The sequence below is a fragment of the Lacerta agilis genome, chromosome 1 (genome assembly GCF_009819535.1).
Source record: "Lacerta agilis isolate rLacAgi1 chromosome 1, rLacAgi1.pri, whole genome shotgun sequence".
Lineage (NCBI taxonomy): Eukaryota > Metazoa > Chordata > Lepidosauria > Squamata > Lacertidae > Lacerta > Lacerta agilis.
The window spans coordinates 92,663,790-92,685,041 of NC_046312.1; the positions used below are offsets into that span (position 1 = coordinate 92,663,790).

General features: G+C 39.3%; 1 protein-coding gene across 1 annotated transcript in view; it reads right to left on the reverse strand.

Moving 5' to 3' along the window:
- Positions 1–3,756: 3,756 nt before the first annotated feature.
- Positions 3,757–21,252, reverse strand: part of DPP10 (dipeptidyl peptidase like 10) — a 522,334-nt gene continuing 504,838 nt past the window's right edge. Inside the window, exons 20-26 of the mRNA XM_033163716.1 lie at positions 16,695–16,889; positions 15,546–15,600; positions 8,406–8,505; positions 8,090–8,148; positions 7,918–7,990; positions 6,395–6,468; positions 3,757–5,176 (exon numbers count right to left, since the gene is read on the reverse strand). Coding sequence (XP_033019607.1) covers positions 5,039–5,176; positions 6,395–6,468; positions 7,918–7,990; positions 8,090–8,148; positions 8,406–8,505; positions 15,546–15,600; positions 16,695–16,889 — 694 coding nt within the window. The 3' untranslated portion in view covers positions 3,757–5,038. The remainder of the gene's footprint in view (positions 5,177–6,394; positions 6,469–7,917; positions 7,991–8,089; positions 8,149–8,405; positions 8,506–15,545; positions 15,601–16,694; positions 16,890–21,252) is intronic.

A 21,252-nucleotide genomic window follows, 5' to 3' on the forward strand; every position in this document is an offset into this window, starting at 1 on the left:
AAACTCCAAAATAGTTAAAGCACAATCAAATATAGGCATTATCTTCAAAAACTAAATTTATATCCAGGAGGAGAAGGATATATCAAAGTTGTAATTATTGTAGAGAGGTTGTGCTAAAATAAGTTTGTGATCTATATACTTTCTGCTCCTTGGCCAGTTGCTCTTGATTTCACAAACATCACTTACCTGTCACAGTGGCTTGAAACATTTTGCTCAAATACAAACAGCTAAGGTTACTTTTTATGCGCAGAGGGGCTGTAGCTTAGTTTCAGGAGATGTGCTTAGCATACAGAAGCCCCAAGGTTCAATTCCTAGCAATTATAGGTAAGACTGAGAAAGGACTTTGTCCGAGGTACTAAAGAGCTGCTTTAGGGTTATGCCCTGGATTCAGCTGAGACCCAAGCCAAATCAAGCACCTTTTGAGGGAGTCAGGTGCAGGACAAGTCAGGTACAGGCAGCCATGGCTCGCTACAAGTCGGGTTGGATGGCTGGCCCAGAACGATCCAAGGCTGTCAATAAGCGGGGCGTCAGGAAGGAAAGACAGGCCCTGGGTTAGAAAAAAACAAACAAACTGAAAAGATCCCTGATCACCCAGAAAAAGTAGGAGCCCACCACCTGACTTTCTTTCCCAGTATGGTGCAGAGTGCTCCATTGCAAATGGCTCCCCTGAAGAGAAATTGCTTGCAAAGGAGCAATATGCGCCAAGCAGAATTGAGGTGTCTGGTGAGCAGCTCTTCTGCAGAGGCACCAATCCTGCTGGAGAAGCCACCTGCAAAGGAAGACCCACAGAATTTACCCCGCTGCTCTCAGTTGGGAAAGGGGAAAATTAAGAGCAACATTTCCTTCCCCCTTCCTTTCTTCTCCCTCCCAGCTGTATTTATTTAGACCCTAAATAGACTTTGGGACTGGATCCAGGTCCACAGGCTAGCCCAGGGCAGGTTTTGGGGTGCATTGTGGCCGTGGTATGGAGCTATACACAGCCCTAGGGTGCACAGTGCTTAGCCAGACTAGCCAATATTTCTACTTTGTGTAAGGCAGTTTCCTACAATTGGAGCAGCCCAGATGAGAAAAGAAGAAATTGGATATAGCTTCATCCCCCTTCTTTGCAGAATGATTAATATATTGTTTTAATTTATGCAAATATATCCAGATGTTACAGTGGTGTGCAGATAAATTATTGTATAAATAAGCAAATATGTCAACAGTGGGGATAATTAGCTCACTAAGAGAACATGCTTCATGATAAGACAGGTTCACCACCACTGGTAGCCTCAGTGACAAGATTGATAACATGCCTTTGCAAATATTATAGCCTAACCTTTTGCATTCTGAATTGAATTAATCAGTGGTTTCCACTAGGCTCTCGATCAATAGGAAAAGCCTAATGGTGTTATAGATACATGGTGGCACTGCTTACTTGATAGTATCTACATTGTTTGCACCTTCAAATTATGGTCAAGGTCCGGATGGATGTGTATGCAATTATCTTGTGCTTCCTTCTTCTTCTTTTCTTTTCATTTCATCTTAGCCTCTGGCTCCGATATCAAACTCTCAAACCTAAAGCTATTTGTGTAACAAACTATTTGGAAGGCATCAGTGGCTGTTCCTATTGAGTGGTGCCCTAGCAAAACCATATACAAGAGAGACCTGTTAACATTTTTTGAACCAGAAAAACCAATGTAGCTCTCCAGCCATCTATAGTGATCTGCCAAGTACTTGATAAGCACTGTTATCCTCCCTCTCCCCCACCCTTTTTATTTTACAGGAGGCAGTAAAAACTAGAATCACTCTCCCAATAGGCTGCTCCACATAGCTGGCATGGTGCACTCAGCTTAGCATGTTAAATGTTCTTCAGGCCTGTTTAGTTTTGAGCAATGGAACTAGGATGCCAATACAAACCAGCAATTTTTTGTTGGAACACCTTTTCAGAAACCACCTTTCATCCTATTTTTATTTCTTTCCCACTTGTATTTTGTTCTTGCACATTTCTTCCAAAGGCATTAGTGGAGTATTTGCTCCATTGCTAGTAAAAGTCATGATTTGAGGGCATGGAGCTACAATGAAACCTCCCAGATCTAAGCTGTAAATGAGTTAGGGAGCATCCTGGGAAGATTACTGCACTCCTGTACATCATATGAGCCTAGAAACCAAACTCCTATGATGGGCCCTGGCATCCCAGGCAAGAAGCAAAGGTACAGCTACCGGTAGTATCAAGGTACTAACCTATGGCTGGCAGGCCATATTTGATTTGTTAGTTCAAAAGTTGCACAGGACTAAGCTACAAAAAATGTTTGCTAAGGCACACACTTCAAAACTAATGTGAACGCTGCAAGGTACTCAAAACAGGAGACAATACTTATGAAGAAAGCCTGTAAACTGTGAGGTCTACTGATTATTTATGCACAAATTGGCATACCTGATTTGCAAACTATCCCTTATCTAGTAATTGTAGTTATTTAAAATATTGTGTATGTAGATCAGATTTCTAAAATATGACCCATTATGTCAGGTAGTAAAATGTTTTGATACAAATACAATTTTAAAGTGGGATATTTTCAAGTAAGCATTTCCCCACACATAGTGGATTACTAGGTACACTTAAGGAATTGAATCCGAGTGCTGCTCTTCATGCTTTTTTCACCGATTTTGGTTTGATAATGTGTATTTTAAACATCAGGATTATTGCTGTTAGCTGCCTTGAACAACTCCTTTTCTAAGAAGGAAAGTAGGATATATATATATATATATATATTTTTTTAAAAGGAAACAAAATGCACAACATTGTGGTAAAAAGCTATCGAGGCCATTCAGCTAATGCATTTAAGTGCAGTCTTGTAAATGTATTGAGTGAACGGGAAAAAAGGAGATAAATTTGTTTTCTCGGTGAATTAAAGGATAGGGCTATAGGACTAGTTTCCATGTATTTATCTACCACATTCCCCTTGTCGTTGGTTGAATGTTCTTGCCATTCTTTGATGCCATGAACAGTGGAATATGGACCTGAAGAGATAGCTCTGTGACAAGCTTCAAGAGTACATTAGAGTAGTGTACCACAAGAAGCTGTAACTTCTAACATTTTGAGGGTTTCATATGCAGAGCGTTTGGTACAACAATAATGCATGTCAAATAGATGCTCATCTAATAAAGATGAGCCAGGCTGGCCTATTTTTACCACCCTATTGGGAGTGGAGAAATGGAGACCACATTGGCCATTTTTGTCCCAAGAGGAGAAAGCGCTACAAATACTTTCAGGCAACTCTGCTGCCTCAAGAAACTCTACAATTTTGTTTCTTTACAACTTAAAAGGTGGCCTTTCTTTTGCTGGACAGCAAGATATAGCTAGAGCATCTTGAGTGCTGAAACAATGCTATGGCACTTGTAACCTGCTTCCACAAGGAACACAACCCCCAGTGCATAGAGAGTGCTTTTAAAAATGAAAGTGAAAAACTCACGATCAAAACTCCTAGGGACAACAAAAAAATTATTTGGGTTGGACCCAACCAACTTGCCCCGTTAGCACAAGTTGCCTCTGCCTGCACAACTGAACTTTCCCTCCCTTTCCCTCTCCCCCGCCATGTGTCCCCCAGTCTCTGCTAGATTTTCCCGGCCAACTTTTCAATGTTCACATTAGGGGCAGACGAGAGTTCAGCTGTGGAAGCAAAAGTCGTGCAAATTGGCAAATTTCTTTGGATGAAACAGCATCTTAGAATGTATATCTAAAATTAAGATACAGAACTTCAATCGTAGAAGTTAATATTCTGATGGCCAGAGTTGAGTGGGTTGTTTATTTCATAGTGTGATTTGTAGGGCTGTAATTCACCTTGACAATACATGTGATGCATTTCAGGGACTTCACCTGAATAAAATAAAAATTTTAAAAATCATTCATCAGAAGGCTTCTTTAGAAATAAAACAAATCATTTTAAATCTTTCATGTAACAGCCTGGGCAGCTGTGACACACCAAATAAAAACTGACAGACTGTTCTGTGATGTGCTACCACAAGTTGGCGTTGAAGTTCAGAATGGAATCTCAGCCCATCTGCAAGAACCAGCTTCACAAATGATTCATCAAAGTAGTACTCAAATGGCTTACATTGTTAATAAAATCTCTTTATCTGAAACTATAATTTAATATTCATGTATCTAATTTACATGTGACAAAGTAGCATATTCTAAAATTAGAGTGTAACCAGCAAACTATTGACTACTGTAAACAATACGAAAAAACACAACCCAAATATTTCTTAGTAAATGAAAAGATACAACTTTTAACCAGGGAAACTATTTTAGTTGTTGATACTGGTTTAAACATAGCTGTAATCATGGCTTGAAAAAATTGTTCAAGCACACAGACATTTTCTGTGGAAGGAGTTCTGTGTATATACATAAAGTCCAAGCGTATACTACCAAAATTCTGCTTATTGAATTATAGTTGGTACAGTAAAATAGTGAATGCTTGAAAAACTTTTACAGGGAAGGGAAACAAACTAATATGTGTATTTATCAGACTTAATCTGATATTGTTTCCCAGTGTAAATTGAAACAAAATGATATTTTCTCAATATTTTGAAGCTTGACAGTGAAAAAATTGCACTAATTGAAAAGTTGCAATAGTTGGTTAGGCTGCAGCTCTCCTGTGCAAATATCAATATTTATGTCAGGTGTGTATTATGCTGAAATTGAGAAATTATGTGCATTTTAAATAAAAACAGAGCAACTACATACAGAACAAACAGTGAATCTTAACAGAATCAACATGCACTAACCCTACTCTTATGCAAAATTAATTTCTTCCAGGAAACTGCATCTGACCATTGGCCTTCCACAAAGGTATACGTTTTGTCCCTTGGTAATACATTTGGACTTTTGTATTCAAATCCCAGTTTGTTAGCTCATTGTCACCAAATGTGCTGCTCCACTGGTATATCCTTTAGCTGCCCTTGGGCTTCTGTAGAATCTGTTCTCTCACAGTCACTTTTATTTATGGTTTCAGTGAGCCTCACTGAAAATCTCCTCAGTTCTGTACAAATAGCTTCCTTATTCATCTTCCTCTGGTTCCTGTGATAAAATTGGCGCTTCCTCCTTTAAACAAGCACTAAAGAAGCTGAGAATTGTGCTATAAAGGTGATATTTACTCTTCTCTGATGTGATGTAATGACCTTCATCTGGGTAGATCTGGGTGAGGAAATGTAAAAATAAATAGGCTTTAAAAACCAAATGATGGGGGTCTCTGATTTGTTTTAAATGCTTTTGCATCAACACAGAATTAGGCATTAGGCAATGTTATGGCTTCATTGAAAGCTCATAAAATTCAAACTAAAATTCATTTCCCTGATATTTTAAATCAGCATTTCATCACCTACACTGAAAGCTTTAGCAATAAAAGTATTTACATATATTTATTTAAAATGGCCTTTCTGTTTTGGATTTTCAAAATGGTTTAGGGGGAATAGATATTTAATTTCTATCAATTATTGTATCAGCCTGATATACAACCTGGTAAAAATGTGGATCTAGTATGACTTCAAAACTAATCCAAAGGTTTATTGCACTAGCAATATTAATGATATGGAGCCCAGATAGTGGGTGGGATTGTATATTGCTGCTACTGGTAATATTTGGACATAAACATGGGCATTGATAATGATGCTGGACTACCTTTGCGGTTTTACTTACCTGACAGCTGATAGGAAATGAAAACTACTATTATTGTACAGTTGCCAAACCTCATTTCAAAATTAAAAGGTTTAACAAACATATTTTACTTAAACAATCAGTCACACTTGTTAACTGGTGTCTCCAAATATATTGCTCCAGAATATTTCTGTTCTCTATCTCCTACAGGTAGTCTACATTTCAGTAGTGTTTCACAACCTTAAATAAATAAATAAATGACTTGGCTACTTCCCAGCATTTCATCCTTTCTAATCAGCAAAAGCACAGTTTTAATTTCCAAGTTAACCTTATAACAGATAGGAATAATACACTTAAGAACAGCACATAGAAGTATAATGAAGTCATTAGCTTTGATCAATAAGAGGTCAGAGCTTATCTTTCAATGTCACTATAAAAATAGTATTGTGTTTCTAAATACTTAAAAGAGCATCAAAGGGGCCAAGATGCTCATGCAGCCGTGATGTTTAGACTCTAAAGCCGTCTTCCTGCAGTGGAGAGTCCTCTGTGCAGAAATCAGTCTGGATCCAACTCTCTATTATTTATTTTATTTTTGCATAGATTCATTTTTTGAAGTTATTCAACTATACATAGACAAGCATGATGCTATTTTCTTATATATTGTGTATTTGCAAGGAAAAGAAGAATAAAATTTCTAAGACTGGTCATAATTAAAACATATTGAAAGATACACTATTGAGATATCTGACCATTACATACCTGCATAGTATAATTCACTCCAGCTTTTATTAGATGTTTAATTAATTCTGCTGAATGCTGGAAATGAACTTTAGCTGTGGGGCAATAACATGTGTTAGCAAAAAAGCATTATTAATGTCTATCAGATCTTACAGATTGGCTGCAATCTTGATCAGGCTTCAATCTAATATGCTCATACATATTTCTGCACTTAACATGTGAAGGTCAGGGACACTGTAATGACAGGGATCTATCAGTGAGGCCACAACTGCATCTTCTCTGTTGCTGCCCTAAAGTGGGTAATTCTGCTGAATATTCTTTCCTAGCACTTCCAGAAATAACTTCTTTCTTCATAACAGAACAGCTATAGCATGATAGCCAGGGATAGAATTCTCTGAAACATCTGGATGCCAGGCTTGATTTTTCCTATTTCACTCCTTGATCTAAAAAGTGAATTATTATTTTTTACTGGCTTGTCTAATTTTTCATACTATTATGTATAATACTCTATACACAACATAATATTATATTGCATTTAAGTATTTTTATTCAGTTGTATTCATTCTATATACAAATACTTATAAAATATGCTGCAGAAATATAGTATTGCATGGGCCTTGACTGCTTTATATGTATTATATATAGAATATACCGGTACATATTAATATGTTTAGGTAATATATGCATTTTTGGACATGTTGACTGGTGAACTGCATCACAAAATTCACAGTAGTATGGATATTTAAGGATAGCTTTGTTTTTATTTGCGTGTTGGTTTAAGAAGGGCAAGTTATATTCTGATTCACCATTCCTAAGTGAAACTGAACCTCTTAGAATTTGCTGATTTTTCCAGGAAAATATATTTCACCCTGCCTCCACTCAATTTTAGTTTTGCTTCCACAATGCAGGTCGTGGTTCTGGGTCTTCAGCTGGACTGGCTGAATGATTAGCCTTTTTAGCTGTCCAAGGAGGTAGAATGGTTGTACCCATCCGTTGAACTGGGACAAGGTGTTCCAATTTCATGAAACAGTGTTGGAAAACCCACTCCTCTGGAAATATTATTCCCATACTAGTTAAGCCTGTGTTTGAACATGTAAATATAAGAAACCATGCATTGTTTAGCAGTGAAGAGCAGTACACTGTAAATGCACTGTAGAAATTAATCCACTACAATCTATTGTATGCTATAAGTCCGCCACCCCCGCAACATTTATATTTTGCCAATGGTGGAATCACTAATTTGAAAGCTGATTAAATACTGATGCTGTCATTTATTAATATATGTTGTCATCTACCAATGACATGGGTGTTTTATATGATTTAAACAAATTGGTACCTACAGCTGCTAAGAGTTACAAATATTCAGTTACGAGAAATGTCATCTGTTCAGATGTAAAACTGTCAATTGACTCTGACAACAGGCTCTCTGGGGGCAGACAAAGCTCAGTATTATCAGAAGAACACACACACACGCCTCTCTTTCACTGAACTTAGCTGCGCCACTAGCTGCAACTGTAAATGGAACTATTTGTGTGTATACTTACTATCAGCTGTCCCGTGGACAATTAACAACTTTTCTTCTTTAAAGCCGTGAATATTGTGTAGCACGCTGGATGCCTTTAGGAAAGAAACACACACACTTGTACACCTCTACGACTGATTTGCATTTCAAGTGCCCCTGCAACACCATAAATATCTAAAGTACAAATTGCTTACCTGATAAGCATTTTCTTCTTTAGATGGAAGGCCAAGGTATCTTTCTGAAAAAGCTGATGCTGCAGGGGAAACAGGATTTTTAAAATTTATTTGTTTGTGTTAAATTGTTTCCAGATTAAATGAGCTAACATTTAGGGACCTAATCACATGAAACTAAACCCAAGGCTTCATGGGTGCAGAATGGGTACAGTCCCTTCCAGTGTAAAAGATTTGCCGCTTCTGTTATTTTTTAATGCATCTGTTATTTTTTAATCCGTCAGAGGGGGGAAATTGGGTACCTGCCTAGTAGACAAACTGAATAATACAAAATACTCACCATACAATCTCATGTCTGTAATTGGTGCAATCACTGCTCCACACTTGAAAAGCCTTTCATTGGACTTGAGAATCATTGATGCAATGTATCCTCCATAGCCCTACAAAACAACCTAATGTGAGTTAAAATGTGCCCATTATTGCCTTAATGAAACTGTGGGTTTTTTGTTATGCAGAACCGTAGCATTTACATCTATTTCTATGGCCCTCTAATCTTCTGTGAATTATAAATTGACAGTTAAAGATAGAATCAAACCTGTTTTAAGCCATTTTTGTCTTAAAAAGTTTTTTGAGCCAATATTCACTACAACAGAGTGCCCTGAAATTATTTAAAGTTTATATCTATTGGTAAAAATGGCATTTTAGCCTCCCACTCAGTAGTATGGTGGCTTGGGAAGCACAGGAAGATGCCTTCCACAACCAGACTATTGGTCCTTCTAACTCAGTGTTGTTGACTGTGACTGGCAGGGAATAAGCCCTATTATTCAAAGGTTAAGTCATGTTTTTTCTTATTTACTTATGAATAAATACTTGGAGTCCAGAATCAAATGTTACAGGAGATGTGTGTGGTTGCTGCAGAAAAACCTTTCTCTTTCTTCAGTAACAGAAAATATGTCTTTGTGATAGCCAATGACATGCAGGCAACCAATAGAATTCACAGCATGACGTCATCATACATTACTTGGCAGTATCAGGAAAGAGAGGAGCAAGAGATGACGTTTTTGATGGCAGACCACATGACTGATAGGTGCAGCCAGAAAGACACAAATGGCCAATGACAGCATAATTCATGTACACACTAACCATATTGCTAAGGCAAATTCAAACAGTCATTTCGGCAGCTGATTTTCCTCCATATAGCAGTCCTTGGCTACATGTGCCACTAGAAATTGTAACAGATCAAATTAACTACTTAAGCCAATGAGTTGGAGGCATCTGGGCTGATCAAGATGCTGATCAGATGTCAAAGAGATAACTAACTACCTGATGTTAGGAAGACATCTGAAGGCAGATCAAATTAACTACTTAAACACATCCCTGTTTAGGGAAGTTTTTAATGATTGATGTTTTAATGTATTTTTAATCTCTGTTGGAAGCCACCCAGAGTGGCTGGGGAAACCCAGCCAGATGGGTGGAGTACAAATAAATTATTATTATTATTATTATTATTATTATTATTATTATTATTATTATTAATTACAGATTCATTAGTTTACAAATGGGTGTGTTCTTTTAAGGCCTACTCAGTACTATTTTTTACAGTGTGGGTTGTATCCAGAGTTATGCAACTGGAAGTCCTTTCATGCTAGGAACATTTTATTATTACTATTTCCCCGCCCCATTGTATCAGCTACCTTCCCCAAAAAGCCTCTTTGGGGGGCTGGGGGACCCTCAGGAAAGGCCTGAACAGCTGAAAACGGCACTGAAGCTGCTGGTGAGAGCTCAGGGAAGAGGGAGCGGGAAAGTCACCCCATATACCCTGAATGTAACAACCAGTCATAATTGATGTACTTAAATATTTGATATATTTATTTGATTTATTTGATATATTTATTCATTGGTGGAAATGGTGTGGGGTGGATGTTAATGATAGGACACAGCACTTGTCCCAGCTTTCCTTGGCATTTCATGGGCTGGGCAGGGTCAAAATACACTCTAAATATTTATTAGATATTTAGGCACGGTGGTAATGAGGTAGCTGAACATTATTGTTGTTTTCTTCTGCAATCAGAGCCACCCCACCCCCTGCAAATGCCTTAAGGAATGAGGCTATATCATGATGGGCCTTCAAGCAATAGTAGAAGAGAAAAATCAGCCACCCCAGATTAAGGTAAGAATTAAGAAAAAGGTATGTCATGTGAAAGTTCTTAGAGCCCACTCCCCTGCAAAAAGTAAGCAAATATAAACCCCCCCCCACATTTTTTTTCAGGGGAATGGGCCTTCCAAAGTGGTGAGGGGGAACTATTTGGTGTGTGTAAAGAAATTCTTTGGCTTTTGGCTACACACTGAATGTGGCTATGGCAATCCATATAACATCTTGGGTTGATTCTCAGACTGTGCCATCTTAATATGCAGGAAGTTCATGTTTGAATGTTTATCTGATTTATTTACTTTTTTTTAGGAGGGAGGAGTATATCTAGAAAAATAGCATATAAGGAGAAATATCTCTCTCCAACACATGCTTTTGTGCAAGGGGTTTATGATGTAAGAGGGAATCAATTTATCAAAACTCAGGCAGTTGCAGGAGTGATATTTTTGAATATACAATAAGGCAGTAAAAAGTAAGCACTGGTTTGCTCTTCACAAATTATCTCCTGTGTCAGATGTGCACCACAATGAACATTATGCCCACAAAGCAGCTTATGATGGCCAACACCTGCCTCACTCAAAATTTATAAATTGTCATTTGTTGGATGAAGAGGAACTGTGTTGAAATAGCCATTTGTTTGTTTGTTTTAAAAAAAACTAAGCCCACTTGTTTTGTTTCCATATAAAATGCTTGCCGATTGATTCCACATTTCTAAGAGATGGAGTTCAGGGTCTAGCAACCCTAATGTTAGACTTATATAACCAACAGCAGGTTTCTCCAAAAACACCTGTGTCATTCTTCACTCTGTGGGAAGAAATCCATCTCTTTTAAACCCAGATAATAATTTATTAATCATTATTATGTGCAGAGGATCTTTTGAGTCCTTGACAATGTGGACTTTCACTGTGCTCTGTGTACGTCTATGCATACAAATCCATGTTGGTTGCTTACTTCAAAATAACATTTTTTAATTTAAAAAAAAAATCCCTGAAAACTACAACAAAATCTTATATAACCCAATATAAAGTTTATGCAAAGCACACAGTTCAAGATTTGTAAAATAAATTACTTATAACTATAAAATACAAATAAAAAGGTTGGGGGGAAATTACTCTCAGACTAACGTGGAAATCAGAATGTAATTATCTTTTGGATTTTGCACTTTTCCAAATTTTGTGATATAGCTGTTGACATTAAAATGCATTATTAATGCATTTAATGAATAAAATACTTAGGAATTTAAATAATTATTTTATCTCAATGTACACATAACCAGGCCTTTTTTTCCAGCCAGAACAGCATTCCGACACCTCTCACCCTGGCACTGGAAGTAGTGGGAGAGACCTGACCAGTGTCAACAAAACCCCACTGCATCTCTGGCTCATGAGGAAACCCTCCCCGGACCCCAAATGGGATATCCTCTATGGGCTCTGGAGAGGCAGAGGCACAGTGGGGCTTTGCTGAGGCTCTTCAGCCTCTCAGCTAATGTGTGGGAAGCCATATCTCAGCTGAGCAAGCCCCCACCTGCTCCAGCTCATGTGAGCCAGAGACACGTGGGGGAACCTCATTCTGCTCCTCAGTTAAGCAACCTCAACAATAGGCCTGGACGATGTATTGATACATCACCCAGGACTTGGTATGAGGGCCAGACTGTGATGGTGGCTTCACATGGCAGTGTATCGTGAGTGAAACTGCTCCTGCTCCTGAGTCACTCTGCCAACAGGGTGATATACTGCCGGGTGAAGCAGCCATCACACTCTGGCCCTCATACCACAGATGGACTGTGAGGGCAGGCAGCTTCTTTAAACTGCTCCACTCAAGGGCGTGTGACTGCCTGCATCTCAGCGGAGCAGTTTAACAAAGTCCCCATCCTGCTTCTGGCTCACATGTGCTTTGGCAAACTGTTCTGTTGAGGTGCAGGCAGCTGTGCATCAGGCAGAGGGACTGCCTCTTCCTCCCAGGAGAAAGAGGTAGCCCATGCGAAGGCGGCTGAGGCAGCCCTGCAAACAGAGCCTGACAGAAGCTGCCTCTGGTTCACGAGGAGATCCCCCAGCCCGAATATATCCTCCTTGGGCTCTGGGGTGGGTCTTCTGGGGGAGGTGTGTTCTGGCACCTTTTACTCTAGAAAAAAAGCACTGCTTATATATGAACTTGACTGAGTGCTGCATACCAATGAAAGTGATAGGAATGTGCCATGGGCTTTATAAAATAGCCCAACCAGAGATGGCAAAAGGGGGTCTATTTCTGTAATACAAGAGGTGGGGGGAAGCATCAATTGAAGTGGTAGAGTAGGAACTGCTTTTGCATATGAAGGTTGTGTATTAATGGCCACATAATTAAAGCTATGTCAGCCATAAAGGGGAAGACATATAACTTTCCTGGACGGCTAAAGTAATGACTGATGGATACTTTATTTGATACTGAATGTGTGCAGTCTGTAGTACACTGTATGTGTGTATGCAGTAACAAATTGTTACAACAGTCACAATGAGATTTACAACTAGGAAGGGCACAAAGAGTAGATATCTTAAAAGAGTTGCTTCATCTCTTGCATCCAAAAGAAGCAAACATCAATATCTGAAAACTACAACTCTTTTTGTGGTTAAGTTCTAAACACGATTTGAGACAGAGCAAGAGAGATGGTTGAGAATCTATTTAACTTTTTGCTAAAGGTGAAAGTATTTGTCTGGCTCTTCTATTTAATGACAGAGGCAATAGCATCCAACAGCTGACAGACTAACAAAGGATATCTTGAACAGATGGCACAAAAAAGGATGTTACTCATAGCACAATAGGCTGTGAATGGGTTTGCATGTAAAATATGTATTAAAAAGGACACGATGAAAGTAATAGCAAGCCACATTTGCATTTTTGGAAGGAAGGTTTTTTTAAGCATGTGTATTAAATACATGATAACTTCAAATGCAGGATTCTAGGTTCAGGTAGGTAGGTGTGTTGGTCTGACGCAATCAAAATAAATAAACAAAAATTTTAAAAATTGTCCAGTAGCACCTTAGAGACCAACTGTTTGTTTTGGGTATGAGCTTTGGTGTGCGTGCACACGTCTTCAGATACACTTTAACAGAAGTCACCAGACCCTTATATATAGTGAGAGGGTGGGGAGGGGTATTACTCAGAACGGGAGTACGAGATGGGTGATTGACTCAATGGGCATGGTAACCTGTTGACAACTGCAAATGCAGGAAGTTAGTCTACTTTTACCATGACTTCTGTAACCAAGCACCTCCAGAAAACATAAATATAAAAATGAAACTGCTTGATTCAAAAATATTGGAAAATGTTATATATTGAAGGCACAATGAAGTCAAACTTCATACTTTCAAGTCTCATTGATTTCCATAGGCAGATTGACCATGTACTTCATCACTTTAAAGTCCACTTAGGTATATTGAGTTCTGTTATAAACCATAGACTAAGTTTCAATGTTAGTTTTTTTCCCCTTTTCAGATTACAGTAGAAGAGGAGTTTGGATTTGATATCCCCCTTTATCACTACCCTAAGGAGTCTCAAAGCGGCTAACATTCTCCTTTCCCTTCCTCCCCCACAACAAACACTCTGTGAGGTGAGTGGGGCTGAGAGACTTCAGAGAAGTGTGACTAGCCCAAGGTCACCCAGCAGCTGCATGTGGAGGAGCGGAGACGCAAACCTGGTTCATCAGATTACGAGTCTACCGCTCTTAACCACTACACCACACTGGCTCTTAACTCTTGCTATTTTGAAGTTAGCATTCAAGGGCGTTCCTAGCTTCACCTAAAATTGGCATTAGAGCTGGGCAGTAATACAATTTATTGTCTGAAATAATATGGTGTTCACATTGCGATACCAGCTCAAGTTGCCTGAGTCTTTCCTATTCGGGTGGTCAGTTGCTCCAGGTGGAAAGATGCAGGCCAGCAGCTTGGGCGAAAACAGGCAGGCACCTCTAAGGGAGCCCTGGTGTCTCTCAGCCTTACCGTTGTAGGGCTGGGCAATGTATCTTGGCTGCTGCTTCCTCCCTAAGGTCGGGAGGAAGAAACAGTCGAGATACATTCCAGACGTCATGATGTATCGGCATATAGAATGATGCTGGAAGCCAGATTAGTATCGTTCGGCCCTAACTGGCATATTTTATTTTAAAAATGTGCACTCTATATAGCCCTCAGAATGTTGTCACAGTAACAAGTCAAATAAAAAGGTACTGGTATTTATCACCAAAATGATGGGAAGCTTTCAGGTGAACCTCTTGGGGAAAGAAATCCTAAGAGGCCCTGTCCCAGTCACTACCCATCTGACATGATGGTGAGGCCATTTGGAGTAGGACTGCTGATGGTGACGTCTGAACATGGGCTGGCAGAAGAAGCACATTCCTTCAGTTACACTTATCTCAAAGTAGGACTTTAAAATAAGAATGGGTAACCTGGGGCTCTCCAAATGTTGTTGGACTCCAATTCCCATGAGCCTGAGTCAGCGTGGCTAATGGGAGTGGTTGTCCAGCAGCCTATGTAGGGCAACAGTTACCCATTCCAAAGTTAAGCACCAGCAATTTGAAGTGTGCTCACAAACATTTGTAATTAATGCAGAAGTTTAAGAATCATTCTGATATGGTGCAACCTATTGGTCAGAACCTTTGCAGCTGTATTTTGAACTTGCTGAATTTTCCAAATCATCCTCAAAAGTAGCCTCATGGAAGCAGCCTTACCAGGAGGTTTCACAGCATGGGTTAATGTAGTTATCACTATCCAGGCACACCCTGCATCTCCCAACATCAGCTGGACTGGGTTGTAGTTTACTGGGCCTTATCCACTCCATTATGGCACTGGTCTAAGACTTCTAGTGCTTCAGCTAACATGGATGTGAAAAATAAATACCCTTGGGTTTAATAACCATACTGATGCTGCCTCCACAGCTGCTTCATATAGATGCCAAAAGGAGTGGGAGAAATAATGGAACCCTGCAGGACCCCTAATACAAGCAGAAGTCTCACTACACCATCTCTTGGAAATGCCCCTACTGCAAGACCCACCAGTCCCAACTGCAGAGAGTCTATGGAGAAGGTTACCATAGCCATTGGTACCCAAATCCTCCCCCTACATACCATTCCTGGCATAGGTTTTTCATCAGTGTCTGTGAGAGTTCCAGGCCTGAAACCAAATTTAATTTAATCTAGATAATAAATAAATAATCAAACAATGCCTGGAGTTGAATTAGCACCACTCCTAGAGTGGACATTAGTAATTTTTGTAATAAAAACAAAATTAAACCATAGTAGAATCAGAAACGGACAAAATGCTATTAGGGTCAAGTTGCTACATCATATTCATTCCAGAATGTTACCTTTCCAAATATGCTCAGCCTCTTGGAGTCAACGAATGGTTGCTTTAGCAAGTATCTGTAACAGGAAGTTTATATCATATTACAAAAAAGTTGTTTTTCATTTTTAAAGTTATTTCCTGAAGAATGTTCATATTTATGACTACTGTACTGCAGATAATTCAAAAGAGAATATTAAATAAATTACGCTTTGTTTTGTTTAAGCCTCCCACATTTTTTCTTGATCCCATTAATAATACATACTGCAGTTTTATTGTAACAATCTTCAACATAAAAATAAAATCAGCTGCAATGTTCATAGCAGGATAAAATATTAAAGACATTTTGTGAGTTTGGGCCACAATTCTTGTTGTCCCTAAATGTGAGATCCTAGGTAAGAAAAAAAGCATCCAAGCAACCAAAACTTCCGTACTGCTGACATTATATATGGTGTCAGGCCCTAGGAAGGTGGGTGTGGCTTACCCAAAATTGCATGATATGACAGCCTCTAAGACTTGGTGGGCCTTCATAAGAAAACTGTTGTAATACAATTTTGATTTATTTTTAGCTATTAATTTTTCCATTCATTCAGACTTTTGTATATCTTAAGCAGGATTATTCATTAAGCTATTATACTGATTAGGGATGTATACATTTTAAGATAAAGCAGTTAAAGAGTACAATCCTGTGCATGTCTACTCAAAATTAAGTTCTTTTTGTTCAATGGGACATGCTTCCAGGAAAATGTGTATAGTATTACAGCCTAAATATCTTTATCAAATGAGTGTGGGATCTGATAAATCAATTTGATTTATTATGCTGAAACAGTATCCTTAGCCCTGAAGTGGGATAAGCAGAATTGTACTCTTCATAACTGGGATATATTGCAATTGTCTTATACATTTTAACCTTTTATGCATAAGGAGCCCATTCTGCATTATGTGATGTTTAATTAGTCAATTGAAAATCCCAGTCAGACTAGACCTAGAAGTCTCCTTTATCGGGAAATCCCAAAACAATGTTTCAGTGAATTTTATTTAATTTTCTTGCTATCAAACATTAAATATTTTTATATTGATCCAATACAGAAAATATACATTTCCAAAATAAACACTGAATCAACCCAAATAGAATAGAATATAGGAAACAGAATAATCTTTTGCACATACGTACTCTACAGCTGCTATCTGGTCCTTCACTTCCACTGATCCTAAGGAACGGTGGACTTCTTGCAGAATCTTTAGACCTTGAAATCCACTCCCTCTTCCATCAAACTGAGCTACGATGACATTATCAGAGTTGACAAGCACAGAATCCCAGTCAATGTGAAACTTATCTGTAACCAACTGGCTGCCTGGAGCTTCATCGCTGTAAATACCAACATACCAGACACAAACAAAGGCTATTCACAATGTGATGCACTTTGCAGTTCTTCAATATTTTATTTAACCTGGATGGCAGAGTTCACTAGGAGTTACACAACCCAGTTGAATTATTGTCAGTTTAATCTATAACAGCACATTAACCACTGCTGTTATCACTTATGGGGAACAGTGAACACAAATAACTTCTTGAACTGTACAGAAATAAGCTGTTAAGATTAACACATTGTTTACTAGTCTCATAGCCAGGAAGGAAGGCACACACGAAGATGCTTTGTACCATGTCAGGCTATTTGTCCATTTTGAAAACATCTCCCCAAGGTTTCATGAGATACTTAACCTGATACTTTTAAATGGAGAGACTGAACGCGAGATATGATAGGGTGGGAGGGTAACAGTGGCCAGGAAAAAGGCATGAATTAATCTTAACCTGCACAAAAAGACAGGGTAATGTTTTAGATACAACTGTTTTATTTGCTGCAGTGTTTTCAGGGAAGGGAAAGGCAACATACCTGCATTTTAGCCAGTTCTATTTTCATTTTCCAATCAACACTACTTTTGCAGGTGGCTGGTGGTGCAGGACAAAAAGACATTTGGTAAAGTGTGTCCTCCATAAAAGAGGGCACGTGTTGCGGTGCGACCTGGCCACCTGACTCGTTGTTGTGGTGGGTAATCTGGAATCAGCCACAACCCCTGATAGGTCGGTCCCATGTTGCTGGGGTGCAATCTGACCAATGGGGTATCGCAAAAGAGCAGCAACGTGGGACCTATTTAAGCCCATGCAGGGCTACTGAGCTTCCTCTTTGGGGCTTTCGCATCGGAACACCCGCCCACCTCTCCCTATATTTAGGGCTTGTGCTTGACCTTGCTATGCCGCCGTGTGTCATCTGCCGTTGGGGCAGGGGCACAGCAGGAATTTTCCCCATTTGGCTGATTGGCTGGTGCCACTTGGGTTTCGCCTGCCGCGTAGCAAATAGTCACAACTTGTAAGTTGTGGATAGGCTCTGGTTCAGGTGATAGGCGTGGCACGTGACATGGCCACGCCTATGCAAATGAAGGATATTCCAGTAGAGGAATCCACGGACTCACTGGTTTGGCGTTCCCCGAAAGGGGTCCGGCCCGTGCCAGAGTCCAGGGGACATCAGGTCGGCTAATTGGCGCTCCTTCCAGAGCTGTCCCTGGTGGTCAACCTTGGCTGTCCTATGAACATGGCTCTGGGACAGCACTGCCTGCAAGGGTGCAGGGAGATAGTCGAACCAGAACCTATGCAACCACTCACTTGGTTGTAATCAATATAAAAACCAAACCAAATATCTGACTCTTGTGTGAATTTATTTGGGGAAAGGTAAAAGGTCTAAACACGCAACAACTAACAACCAACTTAAACTTGCACAACCAGCCACCTGTGAACCATCTTTCTTTTTTTAAAGAAAAAAAATAGTCATCCTATTTCCAGTTGCACATTTTCAGATTTGCTGTGCATGTGAAATAAAACCAGCAAAATACTATGTGTGAATAATAGGTGTGCCTTCCTCCCTTGTTCACTTGTGCACTCGTGATACATGTGCATCTTACCCAGGATAGTTAATATGTGATCCCACATAAAAGATGTACAGGTTTTAGCACAGGAAGCCGATGTGTGAATAATTCATAGCACTTGCTTCTGTCCACTTACATGATCTCCCATAGTTTTGATGAGTTTACTAGGCATAAGTACAACAGCTATTTGGAGGGTTCATAACCACACAGGTCTGAAACTGATGGAAAGGCCAAATTCCTGCACTATAATTTATTTTTCTTTATTAAATTTATAGTCTTCCCCAGACAGGCAAATGCCTGATTGGATTTTATAATAACCTCTAGGAGATTTAGGAAATGCTGTTGAGAAAAACCTTTTTCTCCTTCCAAGTTAGTAAGATACAGAAACGACTGTAACTTATTTTGTGACTGGAAATACAAATATTCTAGGATGGGGTAAAACACTTCTACTGGCTATTTTCATTCAACATTGGTGCTATTCATATTTTTTTCAATGACAATGAAATGTCAGCTTTGAGAAAGGTTTGTTATTTCCCCCCAGCCACACGTCATGAAACCAAGCAATCTATCAAGAAGTGGTATATCTCAGTGAAAACTATATATGCCAATAGAATTAAAATAAATGTTTATTTGCTTGTACCTTGTGTGGAAATTAGATTGGACAGTATCTATGAGCTCACTGTTCAGGGTTCTTGAAGAGTGAAGGAAAAATAATCACTGTGGGAGTCTAAATTTAAGAGACATAGAGGAACATACTAAAAATTACAACTATTCCCTTCAATCACTGTTCTTTCTGGGAACATGGAGGAGACCATCTGTCAGTGTTGCTTTGCCAATTTACAGCAAGACAAGTATACAGTGGTACTTCAGGTTACAAACACTTAAGGTTACAAACTCCGCTAACCCGGAAGTAGTACCTCGGGTTAAGAACTTTGCCCCAGGATGAGAACAGAAATCATGTGGTGGCGGCATGGTGGCAGTGGGAGGCCCCATTAGCGAAAGCGCACCAAGTTTAAGAATGGTTTCGGGTTAAGAACAGACCTCCAGAATGAATTAAGTTCATAACCCAAGGTACTACTGTATTGCATTCCATGATGTCATGGTCAATGACAGTAAGTCCTGCTAGGTCATAATCTTTTAACTACTTCCAAAGAATAAAGAAGTTTCCATTTATGAACATAATTCCAGATCGCAACTGTTCACAAAACTGTCATTTATGTGTATTACAGCAGCTTTATCTCTCACCCATCACCATATTTTTCGTTCCATAAGACGCACCTACCGGTAGCTTTTAGAGGAGGAAAGGGGGAAAGCCCTGTTTTTTTTTAGGAACAGCTGAAAGTGGTGCAGCTTTTTTTTTTGCAAAGGGAAAAGCCCTGCTTTTTTGAGGATCAGCTGAAAGTGGTGCAGCTTTTTTTGTAAAGAGGAAAAGCCCCATTTTTATGGGATTCTACTCACAGTTCTGCAGCTTCTAGTCCTACAGCCATTTCTACAGTTTCCAGACAGATAATGTCACTGGGGAAACAAACAGCCTCCCTCTGCATTCAACAATGGAGGCCTGGGCAAGGGGGCAGGGCTGGAAAGGGAGCCTGATCTCTCTCCCCGATCACTTGCTGAACAGCTGTTCAGCGGCTTCCTTTCAACCCCCCCTTCTCTCTTTGTAAAAAAAAAGAGCACAATCTGCTTCTGGCCCCTAGGCAATTCGGCTCCAGGGACCATGCATTCGCTCCATAAGACGCACAGACATTTCCCTTACTTTTTAGGAGCGGAAAAGTGCGTCTTATGGAGCGAAAAATACGGCACCTAATATCTTGGGTTGTTATTACCTATTTGTTTAATTTTTGGGGGTTCCTTGCATGTAAAGATGTGACACTTTGCTTTTTTTGAGGAAGATTTAACATGCCTTCACAGGACTAAAAGAGATATAAATACTGAACACTATCTATCTGTCGATCTATCTATCTATCTATCTATCTATCATCTATCTATTTATTAGAATTGATTCCCCACTGTTTAGCTGAAAAGGCTATCATAGACGGTTCCTGACCACACAATCTTAGGAAAACAAACAGCCCATTGCCTCCAATGAGGTCTCAATTAAAGATACTACAGGCATTTACTTTCTAAACCTTGCAATTTTTTGATCCATGTCCTGTGCATATTCATCAATCAATGATTTCAGCATTTAAAACCCCCGACAGAACTTATATTATCGCCCAATGTTATATCAAATGCTACATTTTTTCCCCATGGAGGCTGCTCACATATTTCACAGCCATTCATCAAGCGATGAGTAATAAAGGAATAAGAAGTGAAATACACACATGCAGAAACCAGATCTTATCTGAATCCCCACAAAAAGAGAAGTACATTCTGTTCTAGTAAATGAAATAGCAGCAAAAAATAGCTCCAAGATTTCTGCAGATTTCACAGTTCATCCACAGAAAGGAAATTTGCAGAAGATACCCTTGCTTCCAATTTTTTATTGACCACTTCTACCCAAGCAGTACTACATTGATTTTAGGCAGGAACTAGTTTTCCTCTTGCCCCTAATCCTGATGAAGTCCATGTTTTTATTTCTGCATTAGCAGTATCCTCCAGCAATGCAGTCCTATAACTCTTCATTGGTCTACAAAGTTGACACCCACCAAGTCTGTGCCTAATGATATATATCTTATGAACTTGCAGTGTTAGCAGGATGTATTATGATTCAGAACATCTGCCAAAGCTGATGTGCCTTTTAAATATACAGGAGATACCAATTACACAGCAAAATGATGGACCTCAGCAGGTAATTTGCAGGCTTCCAG